General features: G+C 56.4%; 1 protein-coding gene across 1 annotated transcript in view; it reads left to right on the plus strand.

Annotated features, from left to right (window-relative positions):
• ZC3H18 (zinc finger CCCH-type containing 18) overlaps window positions 1–26661 on the plus strand; it is a 48917-nt gene that overhangs the window by 5349 nt on the left and 16907 nt on the right. The window contains 8 exon segments of the mRNA XM_077754186.1: window positions 7055–7139; window positions 7788–7859; window positions 16552–16700; window positions 17023–17115; window positions 17859–18016; window positions 23300–23417; window positions 23862–23887; window positions 24423–24695. Coding sequence (XP_077610312.1) covers window positions 7055–7139; window positions 7788–7859; window positions 16552–16700; window positions 17023–17115; window positions 17859–18016; window positions 23300–23417; window positions 23862–23887; window positions 24423–24695 — 974 coding nt within the window.

Genomic DNA, 26661 nt, shown 5'->3' on the forward strand with positions numbered 1-26661 from the left:
CACGGGCTGGGGGGGGGCAGGCCCAGAGCTCGGCCTGCCGGGTCCTCGCACCCTGCCCCTCCTGCTGGGAGGGCGGTCGAATGCCCAGCCCCAGTTTTTTTTCCTTAAGTTCTGGGTTTGTGTAACTGGAGCTCATTTCTCTTTTTGCTACTTTAAATAATACTTATTTAGTTGAGTTCACGTTCAACTAAAACCATTATGGATTTTCAGTTCCTGTTTGTTCTCGAGGCCAATGGGCTCCAGAAAGCTTCCGTCCAGCCTTGTCTGTTCTTTTAGGCATTTGTACCTTCCCGCCAGCCATCCCCTGAGGGTCCCGTCTGGAAGTGTCCCTGAAGAGACTCTTAGGAATGGATAATGGGGGGCTGTGCATCCGAACACCTCAGCTTTTGATCAAGCCGTCACACTCGGTTATAATTTATTAAAGTAATTTGACTTTCAGGTCATGGAGAAGGTACTGCTGACACACCATCTCGGGCACAGATAGGCTGGGTTTTCCTGACGCCTAATCCTGTTGACAGGACTTTAGTCACCATCTAGCTCTTCTGTTAGTCTTTTATTTAAGTTCCAGTTAGTGAACATACAGTGTCGTGTTGGTTTCAGGCGCTCAGTACAGTGATTCAGCACTTCCTACATCGCCCGGTGCTCAGCTCACCAAGCGCCTCCTCGGGCCCCCTCGCCCCCGTCGCCCATCTCCACCCTCTCCCCCGCCCCGGGAGCCATCAGTGTCTCTGTCCCTTTGCTCATTTGTTTCTTAAATTCCACATGCCAGTGAGACTGCATGGTATTTGTCTTTTCTCTGAGTGATCTCACTTATTCTAATATGCTCTGATTCCACCCGCGTTGTTGCAGATGGCAAGATTTCACCCTTTCGATGGCCGAGTAGTATTCCATTATATACGTACCACACTTTTTATCCATTCCTCAGTCAATGGACACCACAGCTGCTTCCGTAGCTTAGCTATTGTAAGTATGCTGCAATAAACATGGGGTGCGTGTACCCCCTTGAATTAGTGTTTTTGTATTTTGAGGGTAAGTACTTAGTAGTGCAGTTGCTGGGCCATAGGGTGTTAGTTCCGTTTTTAAGCGTGTGAGGAGCCTCCACTGCTCTCCGGAGCGGCTGCACCAGGCTGTGCGCCCCGCCCCCCAAGCCGTGCACACTGTTCCCCTTTCTCCGCATCCTCGCCAGCACCTGTTATTTCTCATGTTGTCGATTTTAGCCACTCTGACAGGTGTGAGGTTGTACCTGGGTGTGTCCCTGATGACGAGGGACGTGGGGGATCTTGTCGTGTGTCTGTCAACCGTCCGGGTGTCTATTCAGATCTTCTGTCCATTTTTTAATTGGATTATTTGTTTTCTTGGTGTTGAGTTTTTTAAGGTTTGGTTTTTGTTTTTTGTTTTGAGAAAGAGTGCACTCATGCCAGCAGGAGAGAGAAGAACTCCAAGTGGGCACTATGCCTGATGCAGAGCCCGACTCCGTGACCACGAGATCACGACCGGAGCCAAAATCAAGAGTTGGGCGCTCAACTGACTGAGCCACCCAGGCTCCCGATAAGTTTTATTTATTTAAGTAATCTGTACACCCCACGTGGGGCTTGAGCTCATGACCCTGAGATCAAGAGTCAAACACTCTTCCGACTGACCCAGTCAGCCATCCCTATAAGTACTTTATGTATTTTTATATATATTTTTATATATTTACGTATAAATATAAAATTTATATATATATATTANTTTGTTGATTGTTTTCATTGGTGTTCAGAAGCTTTCTATTTTGATGTAGTCCCAGCCGTTTATTTTTGCTTTTGCTTCCCTTTGGAGACACGTCTAGAAAAATGTTGCTACGGCCAGTGCCAGAGAAATGACTGCCTATGCTCTCTTCTAGGATTTGTACGGGTTCAGGTGTCACATTTAGGTCTTTCGTCCTTTTAGAGTTTGGTGTGTGGTGGAAGAAAGTGCTCCTGTTTTCCTTTCACACGTCGTGTCCGGTTTTCCCAGCACTGTTTGTTGAAGAGACTGTCTTTTTCCCATAGTGTTTTCTTGTTTCTTGCGTACTCACGATCTTTAAAAAGTTGAGTTTCGGGGAGAAAGAGCCTGAAGTCCTGCTGAGCAGCGCTTTTACTGAAAGGAGTTGAGAGAGGGACAGAGCACACTGAAATAATTGGGGGTGTTTAAGGACAAAGGCGTGTGGGATCTCTCAGAAACGTTCTGGGTTGGAGGAGGAAAAGGCTGCTGGTTAAATACCTAACCACGGGCTCGCGGTGGGCACCGCACCGCCTCAGGTGGTCGTTGGTGCGTGTGTGCCCTGTCCGTCTTCAGCGGTGCTGGTTGTGTCTGCTAAGTGTATAGGGGTCTAAACATTGCGTATCCAACTGTGGCTCATCAGAACAGAACTTGGGGGCAGGAGGGTCATGTGGTTACAAGCTTAGAATTTTAGCTCTTCTCTTCCAACTCAGTTAATAACCTTTGCTTTATTTAAAGGGTGTCTTCAGGATGTTGTCATGCAAGTGTCCTTAGGTGTCCAGCCATGCTTCCTTCCCACTTTGGGCAAACGTACCACAGGGTTGGGTGAAATCTTAGGCAGAAGATGAAGTTGTTGGCGGAGGTCGCCTGTGAGTGTGGTTTTTCAGTGTTACCCGGGGCGAAGCCCCCGTCTTTGTTCCGTCCTGAGAAAACAAGGAGGGAGGTCCCGATTACCAGGACACAGTGGCCCGGGGCTCCTTGGCCGCCCATCCCCGTTCAGAGAGGGCCAGTTGCGAGTTCTTCCTGCCTCCGCTGTTGAATATATCTTGGGGGAAACTCAGCTCCTTTCCTACATTTCCACGATCGTAGGGGGTCAGGCGTCTCCCTGCAGGTCCTGGGCGACCTGGTGTCACCGCAGCAGCGGGTGTGCCGGCCGCGCTTAGCTGTGGTGGTGCGGGACCTCGGGTTGAGCTGAGGCAGCCCTGGAAAATTTTGCCGTTGTCTGGAGATTGGCTGGTTGCCCTATAAAAAGCACGTGGAGTAAGAACCCAGTTTGGCTTTCTCGCCCCGCCGGGGTCCTGTGCTTGGCTGGCCGGCCGCTTGCTCCCATCGCACCCTGTCATGAGGGCCCCCAGCCTCGCTGGGAGCAGCGCTGCTGAGGAGACCTGGGGACAGCTCCGTTCGGCCGCGCAGAACCAGTCTCCTTCCCGCACCGCGCACACGTTGTGCCTCTCCGTCACCGCGCCGGCGGCCCCGTGGTGGGCTGGGCCTGTGACCGGGCAGAGCGGGGATCGAGCCCCGCCTGGAGACAGACCTCAACAAGTAGAGGGCGGGTCCCGTGAATGGTGGCAGGAGCACACGTGGCCCCTGCGGGCGCCTCTGCTGGTTTCTGCCCCTGTCCGTGCCTGGCCACGCTCGGCCGTGTAACTGGCAGCGTGAGTGTCGCTTCCTTTCCGTGGGCTCTGCCCCTGCCCTGGCTGTTCCCCTGGCTGCGGACTGTTGTCCTTGCACAGTCTGACCGCACCTGGTCGGCGGGCTCGTCTCTGTCTCGTGAGAACAGGCCCGTTGTGGGCAGCCAGTCACGGCCCCCCGAGCGGAGGGACGGAACCCCCGTTACTTTGGGGTACGTGGAAGTTGGGTGCCCTCGAAACGTAGAGTGGCCGAGGCAGAAGGAAGGTCTGCCCCGGAGGGCCGTTCACACGGGCGGCTCCAGCGCCGGCCCCCCCCCCCGCCGCCGGTGTGCCTGCTCCCAGCTGCAGCCCGTCGCTGCCGAGATGCGGCCGGTCCTGTGCCGTCTCCCCTCCCGGCCCGGGTCCCTGACGGCAGGGGAACCAGAGGTGCGCGCTTGGGTCTGGAAACGGCCTGCCTTCGCCAGGCCTTCGGCGGGGGCCCTTCAGTAACCCCTGCAAAGTCGCCTCTGGCCTCGCGGGGCGTGCGCGTCCCCGAGGGGGTTTCCCCATTGCTTTCAAGCCCGCCCGTATCACAGGCGGGCTGCCTGGGTGTTTTCTGAGGAGGAAACGTGCGGTTTGGCTCCCACCTCGAGGATCTGCATTTGCTGTTGTCCCTAAGGCTCCCCGTGCCCATCAGGCTCCCCGTCCAGAGGCCCCTCCCGCACGCCTGCCCCTCCTCCCTGCAGCCTCCCGGCCCTGAGGTGCCAGAGCAGCCGAGTGGAAGAGGCTAAAGCCACGCGCTTCTCTCGTTCTCCCCCTTTTAGATGTTGGGTCCTTGGGACATGTGACTTGATATGTGGAGGAGTAGGCCCTTAAAATTCTTTTTTTTTTAATTTTTTAAAAAATGTTTTTTTGTTTATTTCTGAGGGAGAGACCGCGTAAGCAGGGGAGAGTCAGAGAGAGAGGGAGACACAGAATCCAAAACAGGCTCCAGGCTCTGAGCTGTCAGCACAGAGCCTGATGCGGGGCTCGAACCCACAAGCCGTGAGATCGTGACCCGAGCTGAAGGGGCACACTCAACCGACTGAGTCCCCAGGCGCCCCCCTACCTGTTCCTTTTATGTCTAGATATGTGATCTCTTCTACAAAAGGTGGTGCTCTGTACACTCCCTCTGGCGGCTCAGGTTTTCGCTCTCTGCGGGGCCCTGCTCTCCTCTGCTTCATGGCCTTGCTGAAGCCTCAGAAGCAGCCGCCTGCCCTGCATTTGAGCAGAGTCCACGCCAGATTAGCCACGTGATGAGTGCAGGCCACAGCCCTTACCCTGAGCCCAGGGGTTCAGGGGCTCTGAGAATGGACACGTTTCCTTGCTCGCCCGGTGGCTGACCTTGCCCCACGTGACGCAAGGCTGTTTGTGGTCCCTGGTGTGGCTGGTCAGGCGTCCCCCACAGGATGACTGTGTCCGTTCCTGGATGCTCTTCTGACCCCTGCTACATCACCTTCTAAAACCAGAACATTCCTGAATCCCCAAAACACATCTGGCCCCAAGAGATCGTAGACCAGTATCGTCACCCCCATTTTACAGATGCAGCACCAGGGCGGCACACAGGCCTCTGCTCTGGTGCCCGTGTGGCACACCTGCCTCCCCACATGGCGCCGTCATGCGTGCCCACTCACCTGCCCTTAGTGCAGGGCTGCTGGGGTGCACGTGGTTCTTGTCATATAAGTAATAGTCAGGCATTGGCTTTTATGTTCTGGTTTGTTTTTATTAAAGCAAAATAAAGGCCTGCACAGAGAAGTCAAGCTGTGTTACCGTTGTTTACACAGTCGAGTTTTTTGATGTTTGTTTATTCTCTTTTTAGATGAAAGTCTTTTTTTTTTTTCTTTTTCGTTTTTTATTATTTATTTAACTTTTAAAGTTTGTTTATTTTGAATGACTGGGGGAAGGGCAGAGAAAGGGAGAGACAGAATCCCAAGCAGGTTCAGCACTGACAGCACAGAGCCCAATACAGGGCTTGATCCCACAACTGTGAGATCACGGCCTGAGCCACCATCAAGAGTGTGATGTTCAACCAACTGAGCCACCCAAGCACTCCTAGAAAATGCTTTTTCAATAAATATTTTTAAGGCAGAAATTATACAAAGATTTAAGCCTTAAAGATAAGCCATCGTAAATCCAGGGCTTGACTTTACTATTTTTCATTCAACAAATGCTTGCCAACCATTTGCTATAAGCCCAGCGCAGAGCTTGGACCGGTGACAGTCCTGCCTGGCGGAGGCCCCGTTCAGTCAGACAGGGCCATGGTGGTTGTGACCCGTGGTGGGGGGAGCCGGGGCGGGGGGGGTCCTGAGGAAGGAGACTCCTCCACCATCTGAAAATGAGGTGAGCCGCACGGTAGCAGAAGCGGAGAAGGAAGAACACGGGCCGGCTTTACAAAGGTCACTGCGCGTCACGGCCCGTGCGGAGCTGGGAGAGTTGGGGGCACCAGTTAGGAAGTGGCCCCCAGGCCAGGTGGGACTGGGCAATACTTTGGACGCGGGGGTGGGGGGGTGCTTTGTTGACCCCTTGGGTTGACTGTCGTGGGGCGTCCTGGAACAGGCTAGGTAGGACATGGGGCCAGTGAGGAGCTTCAGCTGGGACCCCCCAGCAAAGATGTCAGCAGGGCACCTGCATACCCGCTTTGGGGCTGGGGCGGCGACCCCTGGGGATGGCATCTCCCCCGAGGGGCACAGGGGAGTGTCTCTGCAGGTCAGTGGTGACCGAGGCCCCGGGGTAGCAGGGGTGGATAGGGCAGAGCAGTCGTCTAGGTCATGGCTGTTCTTTGGAATTCCTGGCGCGTAAACCACCCAGGCTTTGGCGTTCGNGCAGGTCAATGGTGACCGAGGCCCCGGGGTAGCAGGGGTGGATAGGGCAGAGCAGTCGTCTAGGTCATGGCTGTTCTTTGGAATTCCTGGCGCGTAAACCACCCAGGCTTTGGCGTTCGCGAAGTTCCCACATCACACTAAAGCTCGACGGCCAAGGTTAGGAGCTCTGGACTGAGAAGGCAGGGGTCTGGGTCTGAGCCTGACCTCCCTCCCCCCTACCCCTAGACTCTTAAATTAGAGGACATTAGTGTTGAGTCTTAAGAACAAATATTTTGGTTTCTAAATACTGTTTATTTTTTTATAACATTTATTTTTGTTTTTGAGAGAGAGACAAAGCTGGACCACGGGAGGGGCAGAGGGAGGGGGAGACACAGAATCCGAAGCAGCTCCAGGCCCTGAGCTGCCAGCACAGAGCCCGACGCGGGGCGCGAACCCACGAACCGTGAGATCATGACCTGAGCCGAAGTCGGACGCTTAACCGACTGAGCCCCCCAGGCGCCCCTATGAATACTGTTTAAACGCACAAGGTACTGAAAACGTAAACTGGAACCATTTCCCGCCCGGCCTTGCTGATGCAGGGAGTACGGTGAAGCTTGCTTTGTACTGAGCATCATGTGCGTCACGGAGCATTTTAATTGGTGTTTTGTGGGGTGCCAGGTCTTGCAGGTGAGCTCTGGCATGCCCCGTGAGGGTTCGGAAACTGTGAACCGCCGAGTGGCCGAGACGCCGGTCTCACGGAAACGCCCCCTCTGTCCTGGGGCAGCCGTGCGTGTTGACTGCCCTCCCACCTCCTGTCTCTCGCTAAAGTGATTCCCTTTTAAGTCACATTGTCCTCTGTTTCAGGATGATGATCTGGAGGAGGGTGAAGTGAAGGACCCCAGCGACAGGAAGGTGAGGCCGCGTCCCACCTGCCGATTCTTCATGAAAGGTAATTGTCCGTGGGGCCTTGTGTGGGCTTGGCTTTTCCTGGGACTGCGGTGGCAGCTCGGCCTTGCCCGGGGCCCGGGGGCCTGTGCAGGGAAGTTCTTGGGGCCGGACCGTGACCCTGGCAGGGGGGGCACCACCCTTTGCTGGTCCTTGCCTCACTTGGCTGGCTTGGCCTGGCCGTTGGCACCTTGTGGCTCCGGGGCCTCGTGACAGCAGAGCCGTAACCGTGCCGGACGGTGTCAGCCCTGTGCACGCGTAGGCCCCGTCCTGAGGCGCGTGCCCCAGGCCCCGGCGTGACGCTTGCCGCCCTGCGCAGACCGCTGCGCTGCTGCTGCACGTATCCAAGTACATGCTCCGTTTGGAATGGTTTCTAAATAGCAGAGGGACAGCCTCTGAGTGCAGCAAGGTCGCTCCTCCGGGAAGGTGGATGGTGCGGCCAAGTGGCTGTGACAGGTGGCAGAGAGACAGAACAGGGGCGACCGGAAGTGGCGGAGAGAACCCGGTCCGTAAGGGTCTCTGTGCCGGGCGGCAGTAGTGTGGGCGCGGTCCTTGCACAGGTAGGAAGCGGTTTGTCTTTGTCTTAGCCTCGCCGGCCCGGCCTGCGTGTGCGCTCTGAATTTCACAAGCGCTTCCTGTACTTCTCTTCCAGATGTTGTGACAGCCTTGTCCACTCCTCTTCCACCAATATCACATTCCTTACCAGTCAGAGGCCAGGTTAAAGGTACAGAGTATACGGGATTCACTCTCTGCTCCGGAGGCCAGACTTCTTTCTCCTGGATCCAGAATACTGATGTGAAGCCAGAAGGAAGGGGGAGGCTCTGAGGGGCAGAGAGCGGTTGTGGATCCCAGTTCTTAGTGGCACTTGATGAGGCTCACGGGGCTTTGTGGGTCGCGGGGAGCGGGGGTTGGAGACGGGTGGGACAGGAGGGGCACGGTGGAGTCCCGTCTTCCCGAGAGGACAGGCCCTGTCCCTAGACCCAGGGTGATGTGACGCAGAGGGTGCACAGGAACTGAGGAGCCAGCACGCCCGGGACCCAGGTCAGCTCGCTCCTCGGGACGTGTGGCCCTGGCCTGTGCTGTGTACCTGCGTGGTTTTGTTTTGGTTTGTTTTTTTAGTTTATTTTGAGAGAGAGAGAGAGAGAGCGGGTTGGGGAGGGGCAGAGCCAGGGGGAGGAAGGAGAGAAGCCCAGGCAGGCTCCACACTCAGCATGGAGCCCGACACGGGGCTCAGGGTTGGAACTCATGAACCGCGAGATCATGACCCGAGCCGAAATCAAGAGTCAGACGTCTAACCAAGTGCGCCCGCCAGGCACCCAGTGTGTGTGTGGTTTCTGCCAAGCAGAGATACATGGACTCGTGAGTCAGACATGCACGTGGCGGGTCCGCCGTGCAGCACGGGCTTGGTCCTCAGGAGGGTGGCTGGCAGTTGTCTGGTGGACGCGTCACCACCCTGAGGATGCACACGAGTGTGTGCTGTGTTTTGGAAAGTAGCTTCCTAGCGGTTCTTTACAAGCTTTGGCATTTGAAATATCAATATTTCAGAAAATTTTAAGCAGAAGACCTCTTTTCCGTAATTACGGGGGAATAAATGTCGTCGTCCACCTCAGGACCCTACCGAGGAGACACACGCGGCCACGCATAGATGCGCGCACCGTCATCTCCGGTTGGCTCCTTTGTCCAACTGTGCAGAAGCCTGGCCGGCCCGTGCAGGTGGGAGCTCCCACCCAGGCTCCGGTCCAGGAGCCATGGGGGTCACAGCACCGAGGCCGTGTCCGGAATTTAGCCACAGATGCGCACAGACCGATGAAGTTGTGCTGGGACCACAGCCGAGGATCCGCGGGAGGTGCCTCGCTAGAGGCGCAGGGCTGCCTCGCGGTGGGAGGGAGGGCGGGCGGCCTCCAGAACGCTCAGCTCGGGTTTCAGAGGCCGGGCCAGCGCAGGGCTCCGCACGGCAGCCTGAGGCTCGCGGCACCCGGGCTTCTTGGTGACTCGACTGGGCGTAATCAGCAACTTCTCTCGGCCTGTTTTTGAGTGTACGTTGACCTTGCTCCTGGATTCCCGAGTTACTCTGCGCCGCGGCGGGGCGCAGTGTGGAAAGCAATGGTTGATTCTTGGGGTGTGCCGCAGCACATCTCGCGCCTTTTGTTTTTTGAGAAAGTTTTTGGGAGAAAATGTTTTTGCTTACCTGCAATTTATAAGCCTGGTGTTAAATTGAGATGAATCCATGTAAGTTCCCTCCAGTTGCAAGAGAAGTCTCTTCAAAAAATTAAAGAGTTTGTCGTATTTGACGAAGATGTGGAGAAACGGGGCCTTCGCACCCTGCCGGTGGGGACGCGACCTGGTGCAGCTGCCGGAGGACAGTTGCGGCTCCTGCGGACCGAGCGCGGGGCCCTGCGTGCCCCATCGATTCTGCCTCTCCGTCTCCATCCAAGAGAGATGAAAACATGTCCACACCAAACTTGTGCATAAACGTTCATACCAGCAGCGTTCAAAATAGCCAACAAGTGCAAACGGCGCCCATGTCTGTCGGTTCACAAGTGGTTAAGCACCGTGAGGTCTGTCTGCGCGGTGGAGTATCACTCAGTATCACCACGGGAGGGGTGACCTGCGGGTCCCTCAGCGTGGGTGAGCTCTGAGGACGTCATGCTGGGTGAGAGAAGCCGGGCACAGAAGGCCTCGGGTGCCAGCTGTGCAGAGCAGACCAGAGAGGCAGGAGCTGGGTCAGCCGTCATCTAGCCGAGGCGCCCGCCCTTGAGCACAGGGGTCCTTCTAGGGCGATGGCTGAACAGCTTTGTGCACGTGCACTAAAACCTGCTAAGTCGTGCGCTTTAGATTGGGACGTTTTATGGTATGTAAATTGTATCTCAATATGAAGTTTCTTCCTAAGAAAGTATGTTAGTTCTGTTTCTATTAAAAGATACCCACAGATTAATCATTAATTGCCCAAATGGATACATTGATATTTGTGACCATTGGCAACAAAATGTACTTAGGAATATAAATTGAAACGTCTTTAAGCGCCAGTGCTTTGTGATATATTTTTACCTCTAGTGTATTTACGTTAAATCATCAAGACAGGAAGTTCTACCTACAGCAGCGTAAATAACATTTCCTTTAAACTATGTTCTGCTTTGGGTTTCTGGCTGGGCCAGCTGTCAGCAGCACCCAGCCCGTTCTGTGGGCCAGACCTCCTGGTCTCTGCTTCTTCTTTTCTTTCTCTCCCTTCCTCTCTCTCTCTCCTCCCTACCCACCCCCCAACACGATTTACCATCATAACTAATTTTTTAATGGTTTTTTTGGGGGGAGGGCATGAGTGGAGGAGAACCAGAGAGAGAGGGAGACAGAGAATCCAAAGCAGGCTCCAGGCTCTGAGTTGTNTATTAAATGTAAAGCCCTGTGGCATTGAATACATTCACACACAGGCATCACCACCATCATCTCTAAAATTCTCCATCTTGTAAAACCGGAACTCTGTGGCCACTAAACAGTAACTTCCCTTCCCTCCCTCCCCCTGCCCTGGTGAGCGCCACTCTGCCGTCTGTGAATTTGGCTGCTCTTGGTGCCCTGGTACTTGTCCTTATGTGGCTACCGTACTTCACTTCGCATAGTGACTTCACTTCGCGTAGTGTCCTCGAGGCCCTGGGCCTCTGCTGCGCGGTCACTGCATTTTGTTCATCTGCTCGTCCAGCAGTGGACCCCGGGCTGTTCCCGTCTTGTGGCTGCTGTGGACTTAGGTGTGCACATGTCTTCAGGATCCTGCCCTGAAACCCCAGGCTGTGTCCCCAAAGTAGAATTGCTGGACTGGATGGTGGTTTTGTTTTTAGTTGCTTGAGGAGCCTCCTTACCGTGTCCAGTGTCCTGGCAGCCACCACCGAGGCCCCAGGGCCGCCGCACCTACACTGAGTATTTTCCGACGTGCTGTCTCCTTATGGTTGTGCTTTATGTTTCCATGGTGATCAGCGCCAGCGAGAATCTTTCCATGTGCTTATTGGCCGTTTGAAGAGGACGCCCTCCTTGGAGATGGGCTGTTGCCCGCTTGGGAATCTCTGTTTTCTCTTCTATGTTTAAAGCAGCAGGTCTTAAAATGTGGCCTATGAACCCCTTGCGGTTGTTGACTCTTTTCCAGGGACCCTGAGGTCAAAACTACCTTGGTGATGCTGTGATGAGCAGTCTGGCGCTGCCCCATACTCGGAGCCACAACCGCAGTTTCATTAATGGTGTCTGTCACAGAGTAGGGACAGTTATCTCATGCTTGAGTACAGGTCGTTTTTTAAAAATGCAACTTTATTGAGATGTAATTTCCATGCCAGATAATTTCCCTGTTTTAAGCGTGCAATTCAGTGATTTTTATGAAATTTACCAAGTCGTGCGGCTGCCACGCAATCCAGTCACGTGACACCTATCACCCGCAAGACCCTGCAGTCTGCACGCTGAGCGAGACGCTCTGGGAGCACTCCAGAGCACCTCTGCCACAGCAAGGCCCACACGTCCTCTCCAGGAGGGCGCACGCGGTCTGCGCCGTGAGCTGGACTGACAGGCCTGTGTGTAGAGACGGGCACGGTGACACGGAACCAAGCGTGGTCAGAGCGGAGCAGAATCTGCCGCCTCCTGGGGAGCAGCTGACAGCAGCGGATGCTAATGACGAGGGCCGGGCTCTCAGGTGGGAATCGGAGCCTTGGAGGGCCTGAGTCCCCACCTGCAGCGTTTGGCGACTTACGAGTGACCGTCGCCCGGTGTTGCAAAGTCCTCTCTGGGCAGAAGGGCCACTCACGGGTCAAGATAGACCACGGGCATCGGTAGTGCAGTTGGAAGCGCTCAGCAAGAGGGTTCCGGGCCCCCACGTGGCAACTAACGGCTGAGAAGCCTCTGCTCGACCAGGTCGGTGAAACATCAAGAACACGAGAGTCTCCTCGAAGGTTGCAAGTCCCTTCCCACATCCAGCCGCATCTCCACCTGAGGCTGCGTGCTCTTCACCTGCTCGGCCGCAGCAGGACCTCGCCGCAGAGACTCAGCAGCAGGCAGGAGAGAGCGGCTGTCTTCTGCTTAATGGCGGGGCTCCAGAGGTTTGCAAAAAGGAGGGGCCTGAGCGGCCCAGTTGGCTAAGCATCCGACTCTGGATTTTGGCTCACATTGTGATCTCACAGCTCCGAGTTTGGGCCCTGAGTCAGACTCTACACTGATGGCATGGAGCCTGCTTGGGATTCTCTGTCTCCTCGTTCCTCTCTCTGCCCCTCTTCCTCCTCCCTCCCTCTTCTCCCTCTCTTGCTGTCTCTCAAAATAAACAAACATAAAAAGAAGAGGTTTACAGGAAAAAAATAATGATCATATCACTATTTTTAAAATACAGTTATGGGCGGGGCGCCCAGGTGGCTTAGTCGGTTAAGCGTCCGACTTTCGCTCAGGTCATGATCTCGCGGTTTGTGGGTTCGAGCCCTGCGTTGGGCTCTGTGCTGACTGCCAGCTCAGAGCCTGGAGCCTGTTTCAGTCTGTGACTCCCTCTCTCTCTGACCCTCCCCTGCTCATGCTGTCTCTCTCTCTCTCCTAGAAATAAATAAAACATTAAAAAAAAAAATACAGTTATGGGCACTTGGGTGGCTCAGTCATTTCAGCGTCCGACTTCGGCTCAGGTCATGATCTCCCAGTTCGTGGGTTCGAGCCCCACGTCGGGCTCTGTGCTGACAGCTCGGAGCCTGGAGCTGCTTCAGATTCTGTGTCTCCCTCTGTCTCTGCCCCTCCCCTGCTCGTGCTCCGTCTCTCTGTCTCTCTCTCAGAAATACATAGAACATTAAAATTTTTTTAAAAAGTTATTTTTCATAACACACCTATGTTAACATATCGTTAACATAAGTACACGTGCCATACATTATATCTTCACGTTTCATGCACTACGTTTCTGTAGTAAATGCCAATAGATAAAACCCATTTGTGACTCTTTGGGTCCTAAGATCTGAAAGTTAAAGAACCGCTGGCTTCAGATCTCCATTATTTACAAAGCAGCCCAGATAGTACTCAAGTATTCTAGTCGCCCGAGTGACCACGCTCCGTAGAGAATCTAAAATATCCTGGAACACCGCTGGCGGTGACTGGGCGCAAGCGGAATGACAGAGGAAAGTGCTCCTGAGGTCGTGTTTGCTGCCGGTAAAAACTTGCAGGCGAAGATTTGTTGGGCTCCATGCCCGTTAGAGTGCACACTTGGAGCTTTTAGGTTTGTTCTTCATATTAATTACTAGATTGTTACATATTCTGCTCTCGTTTCAGTGGTAATTGAAAAACAAATTTTTTTAATGTTTATTTTTGAGAGAGGGAGAGACAGAGAGTGAGCAGGGAAGGGTCAGAGAGAGGGAGACACAGAATCTGAAGCAGCTCCAGGCCCTGAGCTGTCAGCACAGAGCCCGACGTGGGGCTCGAACCCACGAACCGGGAGATCATGACCTGAGCCGAAGTCAGACGCTTAAACAACTGAGCCCCCCAGGCTCAGATAAGAGTCTTTCTCCCATGCAGCAATTCGGGGTGTCTTTCCAGGCTTTTTTCTACACAAAAACTCACTTTGAAAAAGGCTAGTGGGCAGCTGGCTCAGTTGGCGGAGCGTGCGACTCTCGATCTTGGGGTGTTAAGCTCAAGTCCCGTGTTGGGTATAGAGAGCGCTTGAGAATATAACCTTAAGTAAAAAGGCCACTGGGAGCGCACCGCCTCTGCTGCCGGGTTGTGTGTGCGTGCTGGGTGCCTGTCCTGGCCGTGCCGCTGGGCCCCCCCGCCTCTGCCCGGGGCAGCCTTCACCCTGTCTTTGGTGGCCAGCAAGGGTCTTCTCACACCTGGAGCAGAGGGTCCGGGAGGACAGGCTGCGGTCACCCGCCGGAGATGCACCGGGCACACGCCGCTGCTCTCGCCCCTGCGATCCCATCTGATTTCTTTTCCTTTTTCTCCCCCTGCCTGTGGCAGTAGTAAAAGATCTTTTTTGTCTGTGGGCTCATGGGAGATGTTTTTTATTTTGTTTGGAAATATTTTAAGTTTAAAAATCAGATATGAACTCCTTTATCCACCTCCCAGTTACATATTTTAGGTTACAAAAGTCACAGAAAACCTGGCGCTTACATTAATGCTTCTCTGCACTTGGAAGTTTTCTGCAGGAAGCCGCTGGTAGTGCTCTAACTGCACAGCAGCGAGGAGGGCCGGAGGGAGGAGTTCTGCGAGGCTTAAAAGGCGAAGGACTTGATGGCATTTGGAGTTCTTTATTTAGACACAGGACTGCATAGTCTTTTTTCTTTAAACCTGTCTGAGACTCTGGAGTATAACACAGAGCCCCCTGTAGTATAGTATTTCCCAAACCCTGACTTTTGTGTGATCTCTCATACACTCTCAAGAATTCCAAAAGCAAGGGGCGCCTGGGGGGCTCAGGCAGTTAAGCGTCCGACTTTGGCTCAGGTCATGATCTCGTGGTTTGTGAGTTCAGGCCCCGCATCAGGCTCACTGCTGTCAGGGCAGAGCCTGCTTCAGAGTCTCCGTCCCCCCTCCCTGCCCTTTCCCTGCTCGTGCTTGCTCTCTCTCTCTCTCAAAACTAAATATTAAAAAAAATTTTTTTTAAGTTAGTCATTTTCACATTTCTAGAGAAGTAATTTAAACATACTTTATTTTGCATTTAATTCAGATCAATATGTTAAGTTGGTTTTAATAGAAGTTAAAATATTCATGATGTTTAAAAGGTAGATTTAGCTTTTTTTCTAAATGTCAAATGATTAGTTCTCTGTAATTTATACAAGGAAAATTATGTTCTGTTGACAGAAACATTCAAATGGAATATCACGTTTGGAAGTGAATATATAGGGGCACCTGGGTGGCTCAGTCGGTTAAGCATCTGATTCTTCACTTCGGCTCAGGTCATGATCTGATGGTTCGTGGGATGAAGCCCCATGTCAGGCTCTTTGCTGACAGTGCAGAGCCTGCTTGAGATTCCCTCCTTCCTTCCCCACCCCCCAAAATAAGCAAACATTTTTAAAAAGTGAATATATATTAAAAGATGGTTTAAATTTTAACTACATGTTAACCTGTTGAAAATATTTTTAATGTTTTTTTTTTTTTTTATTTCTAGGAGAGAGAGAGAGAGAGAGAGACAGCGTGAGCAGGGGAGGGTCAGAGAGAGAGGGAGTCACAGACTGAAGCAGGCTCCAGGCTCTGAGCTGGCAGTCAGCACAGAGCCCGACGCGGGGCTCGAACCCACGAACCGCGAGATCATGACCTAAGTGAAAGTCGGACGCTTAACCGACTAAGCCACCCAGGCGCCCCTAACCTGTTGAAAATATTTTTAAACCATTTAGATATTGTATGCTATATTTTTTAGCTTGTATACATGCTAACTGTTCAAAAAGTTACATTTTTATTTTTATTTTTTTAATTTTTCCATGTTCTCTCCACACCCAATATGGGGCTGGAACTCACAACCCTGAGAGCAAGAGTTGCATGCTCCACCGACTGACCCAGCAAGGTGCCCCCCTAAAATTAGTTTTAAAAAGTGATTGATTCACTTACTGATGAGTTTAAAATGTGGCCTTCTTGCCTCTGCTCTGAAAACTCAGGCAGTTCCCTTGAATAACCCTGGTGTTCTGTCATCAGGTAATTCTAAAAGATGACGTTTTTTTATAAGCACCCAGATCATTACGGCCGTCAATCCGTTTTTTCTTTAATACATTTTTCAAGTCCAGAAATGTCCTGAAATGGTATGGGAGGCTTTGGTGGGGGAAATGCAGACGTCTAGTGCAGGTATAGACGCCTGGGGGACTGGCACAGTTCTGGGCGTTTGATGCTTCTCTGTGACAGCTGTCTCAGTACGCGTGGTTTCGTGAGTCAGGATAAATAAGGGTCCTGCACGCGCACCTGCCGTGTGAGCAGGCAGCTCGGGGCTGCCCGCGACCGGGGAGCTCTTCCCATTTTTAGGGGAAAATGAACTGCTCACACAGCGACTTAGGAACGGGGGCCACATTTCTTCCACTGCATGACCACAGCCTCTTGGGACGTTCCTCGGCCCAGGTCCCATCCAGGCCCGCCTGCCAGGAGTGTGTGTGTGTGTGTGTGTGTGTGTGTGTGTGTGTACGCGTGCGTGTGCCTGCGTGCATATGTGTGGGCACGGCCTGTGAGGCTGGAGGCACGGGCGGTGGTTGCTGTGTCCAGTTCAGGTGTGGAGTGGAGAGTGAGCCGGATGGCCTGGCCCTGTGCTGTGATCCTGCCACCCCCGCTGCCTGACCCTGGGCCGTGCGGACGCGGGTTCCCACCACCTTGGGGTGGCGAGGGCGCCCCGCGTGGCACCGCACGAGGCCCCGGTGAAGCCGCCGCTCCCAGAACTGCAGCGGGCCACGCGGGCAGGAGGCCGCCTCGTGCGCTGTGGTTCGCTCCCCTCTCTGACCCGGCTGTTGTCTCCACAGGGAACTGCACGTGGGGAATGAACTGCAGGTTTATACACCCTGGAGTCAACGACAAGGGCAACTATTCCTTAATCACCAAAGCCGAACCTTTCCCTCCTAACGGTGCCCCTCCTCTTGGACCTCATCCGCTGATGCCTGCCAGCCCCTGGGTGCGTGAACACCTCTTTTCTTTCGTTGCTGGCGGATGGGACAGCCGAGCTCTCCGAGCCTTCCGCTCACGGCCCATCAGTGCACCTCGTATAAAAGGCACGTCTGTGACTTCACAGTCACTGAGTTGCCTTCCAGATGCTTCCATGTCTCCGTGATGAGGTAGCCTGAGACTCAGGGCAGCAGGTCAGGGGCCAGACTGAGGCTTGGAGAGCCGGTGGTGTGTGGCCAGTAATCTTCTAGCTGGTGTTTTTGCTCCCATTTCTTTGTAGATTTTAAGGTTTTGCTTGCTTTCTCAACTTTTCCCTTCTTGTTTTTTACTAGGGTGGGCCCGTAGTTGATGAAATTTTGCCTCCACCCCCCCCAGAGCCCCCCACGGAGAGTGCCTGGGAACGAGGACTCCGGCACGCGAAGGAGGTAACCGGAGGGCCAGAGAGGAAAATTCTTGAGCACGAGTGGCATTGTTTTGATTCCGAGACAGCGACTGGCAACTCAGTAAAGTCCTGAAGTGAGGGAGCTCTTTCCTAAGAGTTGAGAAAGCTCTGTCAGGGTCTCCAAGGCGGGCCAGGCGCGCTGCCTTCACGTGGCTTGGGCGGCNCGCCACACCCAGCTGGGGCTGCAGCCCCCCGGCCCCCAGAGCCAAGGCCCGTGCGCAGAGGTGCTGTCCCCTCCTGAGACGGCCGTGGTGATCACCGGCACCCGCCCTCCCTCCCTCCGAGCTGTCCCGTGGCTGTGGCCATCAGGCTCGTGGTCTAGTGGCACCAGGCCTGCTCCTCCAGTCCCTGCTTTGCTTTCTGTCCGTGAGGCGACAGAATAGAACAAGGCCATTCCCCCGCCTGGCTCAGTGCACAGCCCAGCCCTCTCACACCAGAACCACGCCCCTTCCTCTCCACCGCGGGCCTCGTCACAAATGAGTGTCTGGGGCTCCCTGGCTCAGGAGGTGGCGGGCCCTGTCCCCCTCTCCAGAAGGCAAGCGAGCGCCATGGCACTGCCAGGGGGGCCTGTCCTGACTGCCGGCGCAGAGCCGGTGTGACCCAGACCCCAAGCCACTCCGCCGCCGCTGCCGCCCTGGCCTGGGCGCTGGGGTCTGCTCGGGACGGGCTTCCCCGTGCCTCTCCTGATGCTCACTGGGGCTGACTTCTTCTTTCTTATAATGGTAGGTTTTAAAAAAAGCAACCATTCGAAAAGAACAGGAGCCTGATTTTGAAGAGAAAAGGTTTACGGTGACCATCGGCGAAGACGAACGGGAGTTTGACAAGGAAAACGAAGTTTTCCGAGACTGGAATTACCGAATCACGAGGGATGTCCGAGACCCAGTGTAAGGAACCTTCTCCTTCCCTCCTGCGGGAGAGCAGAGCGGCCCCAGCTGTGCGAGCCTGGGCCTCAGGGGGCCGTGCCTGCCCGTCCCCGTCCCCAGCCGGGAACAGCCTCCCCGAGATCGTGTCCGGCACCCTGCACGGACTCCCTGGGTTTTCTGCGCCGTGAAGGAGGGGCCCGGCCCCGCCAGCCCAGGTGCCTGCAGAGGGCTCACCTCTGGTGGCTTCCTCTGAGCCCTGCGCTTCTAGAGCCCTAGCCTCTTCCCACCCTCCCCGGGTCCCCCAGCGGCCAGCAAAACCCGTGAAATTGTCACCAGAGTCCAGAAAATCGGCTCGNTTTTCACTATGAAGGCTCTCTGTCGTTTCTTTTCTGAGACGGCTTGTCACTGGCCTGGTAGAGGACATGCCCACGGCTGCAAGGTTTTGGGGCTCTCCTCTCCCCCGCGCCTCCTCCCGGGACGGCCGGCTTTGTCCTGCTCCCCTCGGAGGGGCAGGCGGCTCTCCTGAGTGGCCGCTGCAGCATGGGCTTGGGTCACCATGGATTGTCATAGCAGCGCTCCGACACCCCACTTGCTCAGAAGAACACGCTCACGGGTTTGTGGCCCAGGTGGCGGTGACCGCAGGGACGCAGAGGAGGGGGTTCGGGGACAGGGCTTGTGTGTCGATCCTGCCACGTCTGCACCGGCTGCTGCTGTGTCATGCACCCCGCCCCTGGCCCTCTGCTTGCAGAGAAGGAGGGGGAGGCTCTGTGCTCACGCTGGTGTCCCGGGACCACAGAATTTGAAGGGGAGAGATTCACAGCTGTGGTTCGGACTCCCGTGTTTTCTAACCCCGGGCGTGGAGGCCGGTTGGACCCTGGACAGGAGCGCGGGGTGGGAGTCAGGACGGTGTGCCAACTCCCGCGGCTCCCCTCGGGTCCTGGGCCCTCACGCTTTTCTCGTGGAAAGTACAGGTGAGGACCCTGTCCCGCGGGGCTCCAGGGCAGGCAGAGGGTCCCAGGAGCCAGGGTGACGAGCCCAGAGGCTGCTGAGTGTGCGTACTCTGAGCACTGAACAAAGCGGCTTGGAACCTCGACACTCCGCCTCCCGGCCATGGCTGGAGCGGGGACCTGGGACGTGTGCGCGCAGGGGAGTAGTCTGGCGAGTCTGGTGCCGCAGAGCAGGCCCTCGGCCATCCAGGTGGCTGTGCACTGGGCGTCCCTGTGTGTGGTGCCAGTGGGTGCTGGCCGCGGATCCCGCGCTCTGTCCGCAGAGGGTCCGTGCTGCAGGGCCTTTGGCCTCTGAAGCCCAGAGTTTGCACTTGTGTTTGGTTTTTCAATGTCAGCACCTTAGAATTAACTGTGGGCTTCTGTGACACCACCGCCCCACCCCGGAGGTGAGAAGGCAGAAGGTGAGAAAAGCAGAGGAGACCCCCCCTGGCCATCTTAATGGAGAGAGTTTAATGTGAAGATTGGGGAAACAAAGAAGGGCACCGATAGGAAGGGGGCGGGGAGGGAGCTGGAATGGTTCAAACCTAGGAGCTGGAGGAGGGGCTGGGCCCCTGAGGAGGGGTTGCTGGCCGGCTGTGCCGGCGGCTCTGGTGGAGGCTGGGGTGCAGAGGTCCCGCGGGCACCATGGGCAGAGGCCAGGACAGAGGGAGCCTTCACCACGGCCTGGCCAGCTCCACGGCATCTGTTGTGGGCCAGCCTTGTACGGGGCAGCTGGGGGAACGGGGTGTGCCTGGCGGAGAGAGAGGGGCGGCTCACGTACCAAGCAGAGCGGTTCGGGGGCCGTCGATGTAGGGCTCAGAACCGCCGGCCTCACCGGTCCTCTCTGCCTGGGACCGTGCAGCGCAACAAGTCCTGTGGCCGGGTGCGCTCCACCTGGTGATGCGGCCGGCCCGCGGTCAAGGCCCGCATGTGCCAGGGGAGGGAGGGTGGGGAAAGGCGGGGGCTGAGCCCCTGGACCCTCAGCAGCACCCCACCAGGGGCTTGTCAGAGTGTCCAGGGAGGGTGGAGCCCAGCTGGCTGCTAACAGGCCTTCTGGATGATTCTGATGCCCACCCACTGCGGTTTGAGAGCCGTGGACTTCCGTTCTGGGGGTCTGGGCTCCCCGCCTGACCTCAAGGGTCGTGGCACCCAGTGCCCTTAGTCTGGTCAGGTTCTGGTGTGGTGGAGCTGGGGGCTCTGCTGTGGAGCCAGTGGGGAAGGGTGCGCATTCGGGAGGTGGTGAGGAAGCACCCCGAGAGTAGGCAGCGCAGGAAAGCTGATGTCTCCGCTAAACCATATTGTTTGGGGTTTGCCGTGTAGCAGGACCACTTGGTAAGGATAATGCTCTTCAGATCCCTGCCACCTTTGGGCCCTCGTGCACACCCGTGACTAGGCAGTGTCACCCTGGGGGTCGCCTGGGCAGCACAGTTGGTCAAGCATCTGACTTCGGCCCAAGTCATGATCCCGTCATTCCCGAGTGCAAGCCCTGCGTCGGGCTCTGTGCTGACAGCTCAGAGCCTGGAGTCGGCTTCTGGCTCTGTGTCTCCCCCTCTCTCTGCCCCTCCCCTCAAAAACAAATACACGGACACAAAAAAAAAGAAACAAAGGTCACCTTGGGGTGCCCAGCTGGCTTAGTGTGCGTGTGACCCCTAATCTCGGGACCATGAGTTCAAGCCCCACAAGTAGGTGTGGAATTTCATTTTATTTTTATTTATTTATTTTTTTTAATGTTTTATTTATTTCTAGGAGAGAGAGAGAGAGACAGCATGAGCAGGGGAGGGTCAGAGAGAGAGGGAGTCACAGACTGAAATAGGCTCCAGGCTCTGAGCTGGCAGTCAGCACAGAGCCCGACACGGGGCTCAAACCCACGAACCGCGAGATCATGACCCAAGCGAAAGTCGGACGCTCAACCGACTAAGCCACCCAGGCGCCCCGTGGAACCTCCTTCTAAAAAAAAAACAAAGATTTGATGTCCTCTGCACAGGCGGCTGGCATACAGTGTGCGTGAGAACGTGCCCTGAGCCCGCAAGAGTATGGGAGCGGGGAGACTGGGTGGGGACCCCAAGTTGTCACCTGCGAAGTGGGAGAAGGAGCCAGGGTCCTGGGGCAGCGCCCACCGCGGCTCCCTCCTCCGCGCGGGCGCTGCTGCCGTGTACTGCCCGCTCGCGTTCCCCGCAGACCAGGGCCCCGCGGCTACGAGCCATCCCGCGGGGGAGAGGCCACTCACGCCGCTGGTCCAGCTCTCCAAGAGTGAGTTGTCGGCACAGCCCTCCATTGAGCGAGCGCCACCCGCACACCCTTTGGGAAGGGGTCTTTCCCAGGGCCTTGGTGGCTGTGAATGGTGCTGGCGCCCCGGGGGCAAACTCTTGTCCAGCTGCAGGCAGGGCCTCCGCAGCTGCTGACTGTTGTCTTGAACAAGACCTGAGCTCTGTGGGGCTTGGGCACTTAGGAAGAGGCCTGACCGTGTCCTTCAGCAGAGCCGGCCCCGAGTGACTCAGTCTGCGGGGGGCCTGGCCGAGGCAGGGCACACACCTCCCAGGAGGCAGCCTGCTGGAGGCCCTCGGACCGCCAGACGCTCGGCCTGGCAGCCTCTTCGGGTTGTGGGCACCTTGGTTTCCCCCGCCAGCTCACCCGAAGGGAAGAGAGAGCTGGTCCGGAGCCAGGAAATCACTGAAAGAATGCCCATCTGTTGCTGGGCTTATGTCAGGGTCCAGGGCACCCTCCAGGGCAGGGCCCCTGGGTCAGTGGATGAGGTGGAATCTCCTTACCTTCCTCCGGCGGTCAGCGGCTATCACTTTCCCGTGGGTTACAAGCCTGCCTGGCCCCTCAGAGTCCCTGTGTCCTGTATCGTGCATGCAGGGTCTGTCTCTGGACTGTTTCTTTCTTTTTTTTTTAATATTTTTTAATTTATTTCTGAGAGAGAGAGGGACAGCATGAGCAGGGGAGGGGCAGAGAGAGAGGGAGACACAGAATCCGAAGCAGGCTCCAGGCTCTGGGGTGTCAGCACAGACCCCGACGCGGGGCTTGAACTCACACACTGTGAGATCATGACCTGAGCCGAAGTCGGACGCTCAACTGACTGAGCCACCCAGGCGCCCCTGGACCATTTGTTTCTTTGTGAGGAAAGCTGCAGGGCCATGTGGCCGCAGAGGCTGTGCCTGTCGTGGCTGCTCGGGCGCACCTGTGCCTCCCTTGCGTTGGGGGCCAGTTGTCCGGCCCCAACACCCCACACAGACGCTCACCGGTGTTTTCACTGGGATTGCCCCCTATGTTTGTGAATTTTTAAAAAAAAATTTTAATGTGATTTTTTTTTCCATTTATTTCTGAGAGAGAGAGAGAGAGAGACAGAGCATGAGTGGGGGAAGGGTCAGAGAGAGAGGGAGACACAGAATTGGAAGCAGCTCCAGGCTCTGAGCTGTCAGCACAGAGCCCGACGCGGGGCTCGAACCCACGAACCATGAGATCATGACCTGAGCCGAAGTCGGACTCTCACCGACTGAGCCCCCAGGCGCCCCTGCCCTACGATGGTGAATTAATGGAGGGAGCTGACCTTGGGGCAGTGTCCAGTCCTGGCTGGAGACCGGGACCAGTGTCCCGTGTGTCACACGCTCTGTGCTCTCGGGATTGTGTCACAGCTCTTCTCACGTGGGTTCTGCTCATTTCTGGTTCGACACACTCTGTTCGTCGGTGTTTCCCCTTCCCGCTGCTGTAAAAGAGGGCTTCTCGGCTCCGCGTCCGGCGCGGTTGCCGGTGTGCGTGGTAGCGTCGGTCTCGCGCCTCCCTGGCCCTCTGGCTGCCGATCGGCTTTGCCGGGCCTGGGGCTGGCGCCCTCTAGTGGGCGGGGCGCGTTCTCTTCCTCCGCGCCCGTCCTCCCGCGGCTTCTTTCGTTTCGTCTGATGGCGGCAGTCGCGCCTCCGTCCCGCTGGTGGGTGGTCACGGGGGCCACGGCGCCTCGCCTTTGCCCGGTCTTACAGAAATGCCCCTCTGCCCCCGTGGAGCGAGAGGCTGGCTTTCGTTCTGACGTGTGTGTGAGTTTAGTCTCGTTAGGGAAGTGTCGTCTCCAGTTCCTTGCCGTGTTTGTCATCGTAGGTGCGATCCTGTGTGGCTTTCTTCTCAGGTCTGTCATTATGTGTGTGGTGTAGTCACGAATTTCCTCCTCCTGACTCATCCTTGAATTCCTGGAATAAATCCCACTGAGTCATAGTGTATTTTATTTCTTAATGTGGTGTCAAGATTCTGTTTGCTAACATTTTATGTAGTTATTTTGCCTTAATATTCCTAAGTGATACAGTTTGCCTTTTACTTGCTCATTTTTCAGCCTGGAGCCTTACGCAGATCCGTACTACGACTATGAAATCGAGCGTTTCTGGCGTGGTGGGCAGTACGAGAACTTCCGGGTGCAGTACACAGAGACGGAGCCGTACCACAATTACCGGGTGAGTCTCCCTGCGCTGGCCCCTTTCTTAAGATTACCCCCTTTTCACCTGTGGGACTTTGTGGGTGTAGCAGTGCTGGCGCAGTGTAGCAGTGTGCAGCCCCGGCTGTTTGTGGAGAAGCAGTTCGGATCCACAGATTTAATTGGTGGTGGTTTGAACAGACTCCCTTCCGTGGTTCTCTGCCCTCGCTGGTTTGTGTAAACGGTAGGTTTGCCGACTGGATTGTTGACACTGGCCTGCACGGGATTGTGCTCTGCCCTCCCGAGCGTGTTACTCCTTCAGGTTTTCCAGCGGTGCCGCTGAAACCATGCCATCCTTACCCGCTTTAGGGACCCCCCCCAACTGTGTCAGGCTGCTCTGTGCCCGTGCTTCTCTGAACAGGCGTGCGTCAGCCCTTGAGTCCCTGCTGTTCTCAGACTGGTGGGGATAGCTGCCTCGAGGAAGAGGAGGGAGGGGGTCAGGGAGAGGCAGTTGAGTAGTTTTTGTCCCATGACTTTGGGACAGAGTGGTGAGTTTTCAAGGCCCAAGGGAAGTGACTGCCCCGGGAACCCGTGGCGGGGAGAGCTGGCGGAGACCGGGGACCCTGGCTGGCGGTCCCGTGCCCGTCTTCCCGTAGAGCAGGTGCCTTGGTGGGGCTGGGCTGCAGGGTACGGGCGCGGCCTGCCGAGCAGGGTCTCCTTGAAGGAAGGAGCGACTTGTTGGAGCCCCTTTCCACCCCTTCTGTCCCCCACTGCGCCCAAGGCCGCGGGCCAGCGGAAGGGCAGGGGCACACTTCATTACATCACAGGCCGCTTGAAGCCTGAAGCCCCTGTTCGTGCTGTGATTTGGGCTTTGTCGCATTTGCCTTTGAATATCAGAGCAGACGGGTGGAGGAGAGCGGAGTGGTCGTTCGGGAAGGGGCTTGAGGCTCGTGCTTAGGCAAGCGGGGGCCGTGCCCCGCGCTGCTCGGGCCAGCCGGCCTGGCTGGGTCGTGTCCACCCCCAGAGGAGGCGCGGGCGGGGGGAGGCGGGCCGGTGCTGAACCCGGACCCGGTGTGTNCCGGCAGCGGGAGCGTGAGCGGGAGCGTGAGCGGGACCGAGAGCGGGAGCGCCGGCAGCGGGAGCGCGAGCGCGAGCGCGAGCGCGAGCGGGACAAGGAGCGGCAGCGGAGGAAGGAGGAGTGGGAGAGAGAGCGAGCCAAGCGCGACGAGAAGGACCGACAGCACAGAGACCGCGACCGGGAGAAGGAGCGCGAGAAGGAGAAGGAGAAGCCGAAGCCCCGCTCCCCGCAGCCACCCAGGTAGGCCGCGCCCCGCCCTGGTCCCACCTGCTCCACACCCTCGAGGGAGAAGTGCCGGTGTTTGGGGGTGAGGGGGTGCCAGCCCGTCCAGAACAGGCCCCGTGCACCTCGTCGCTGCCCTGCGGGAGGAAGGCTCCCGATTCCCAGTCCCCCCGCGTTGGCAGAGGGGGGAGGTCGCCATCACGGCTGGAGTGCGGGACCCGAGCCTCCCTGGGGGGCTGGTCCACGGGGGCTGCGGGTGTGGCGGCCTGGCGGCCAGGGAGGACGCACCCTTCTCGTTCAGGGCATGCGTGTGCGTGTTTGAGGCCCAGAGCAGGACACGTCCCGGTGAGAAGATCCCAGAAGCGGAGGCAGCGTGTGTGTCTGTCCCCAGCCTAACGGGACGGGACGGAACGCACGTGCCCTGTAGCACAGCTGTTCGCAGCGGACGGTCTGTGGCTTGCGGCAGTTTCAGAGTGGCGGCCCCATCNTGGTGAGAAGATCCCAGAAGCGGAGGCAGTGTGTGTGTCTGTCCCCAGCCTAACGGGACGGAACGCACGTGCCCTGTAGCACAGCTGTTCGCAGCGGACGGTCTGTGGCTTGCGGCAGTTTCAGAGTGGCGGCCCCATCACAACTTTAAAGCACTTTTGTGCCTCAGAAAGAAATCCATATTCGCGCCCATTAGCAGTCAGTCCTCATGACCCCCAGACGCCTCCCGGCAGCCACCCATCCTCGTGGTCTCCAGGGCTGCGCCCGTCCTGGATGGAGAGCAGGCCGCGCCTGCCCAGCGAGGTCTCTGCGGCGCACCCAGCGTGCCTGCGTTGGCTGAGGCACAGACAGGGCGTCGTTCCCTGTCCTGTCGGCGGACGGTTAGGTCGTCTCTTTGTCACAAGTACGGGCATTTGCGTACAGGTGTTTGTGCAGAAACGGTGTTCATTTCCCTCGGGCATAGAGCCAGGAGTGGAACTGCTGGGTCGTGTGGCAGCTATGTTTAGCCTTTTGAGGAGTTTCTAGAATCTTCCAAAGTAGCCGCATCGTGGTACATTCCCATCAGAGGTGTGTGAGGGATCCACTTCCCTCCACATTACCTGCTGGTGTCCGTCTGTCTTAGCGTAGCCACACCCACTGGCTGTGAGACGCTTTGCTCTCCGGCTTCCTGATGACGGATGATGTCGAGCCTCTTTTCACTGCTTCTTGGTATATGTTCTTTGGAGAAATGTCTCTTCAGATCCTTTGCCCATTATTTAGAGGTCGGCCCTAGCACTGAGTTCCGTGCATGTTCTAGGCGCAGGCCCCTGTGCGACGTCTGACCTGCACGTGCTCCCCGTTCTGCGGTTGGAGGATTCGCACTCTTGACGACGTCCATCGTTTCTTAATTTCTTTTATTTTTTTAGTGGAAGCCTCTTATTTTATATTTCTTCCAGCTTTATTGGGCTGTAGTTGACACGTGACATTGTATATGCTTGAGTACACAGCGTGATGACTGGGTCCGTGCACGTGTTGCAGAATTACTGCCTTGATGAAGCTGGTTAACGCCAGCATTACCTCACATACGTGCGTCCCCCGCGTGCGGGGCGAGCCTCGAGGAGCAGCCCTCTCGGCACCTGTCAGGGACGTGACAGTGTGAGCTGTGGGCCCGGCGCTCCGCCTCAGGCCCCGACACCGCCTCGCCTCAGGACTGGAAATCTGCACATCGGACCAACGTCTTGCCATTTCCGCCCCCCGCAGCGTGTGGCGAACAGCCTTCTCCTCTCTGTCTCTAGGTGTTTGGTTCTTGTAGATTCTACACGTGAGTAGGAATGCACAGTAAGGACAAGAGTCTGTCTGTGTCCGACTTCACTGAGCATAACTCCTCAGGGTCCATCCATGTTCTCACAAATGGCGGGACGTCCCTGTCTCTCGTCTGTCGTATGGCTGACATCACCCGCCAGCGGGCGCTCAGCCGCCTTCCACGCCTTCCTATCGAGAAGGAAGCTGCGGTGAACAG

The sequence above is a fragment of the Crocuta crocuta genome, unplaced genomic scaffold, assembly GCF_008692635.1.
Source record: "Crocuta crocuta isolate KB4526 unplaced genomic scaffold, BGI_CrCroc_1.0 scaffold61, whole genome shotgun sequence".
Classification (NCBI taxonomy): Eukaryota; Metazoa; Chordata; class Mammalia; order Carnivora; family Hyaenidae; genus Crocuta; species Crocuta crocuta.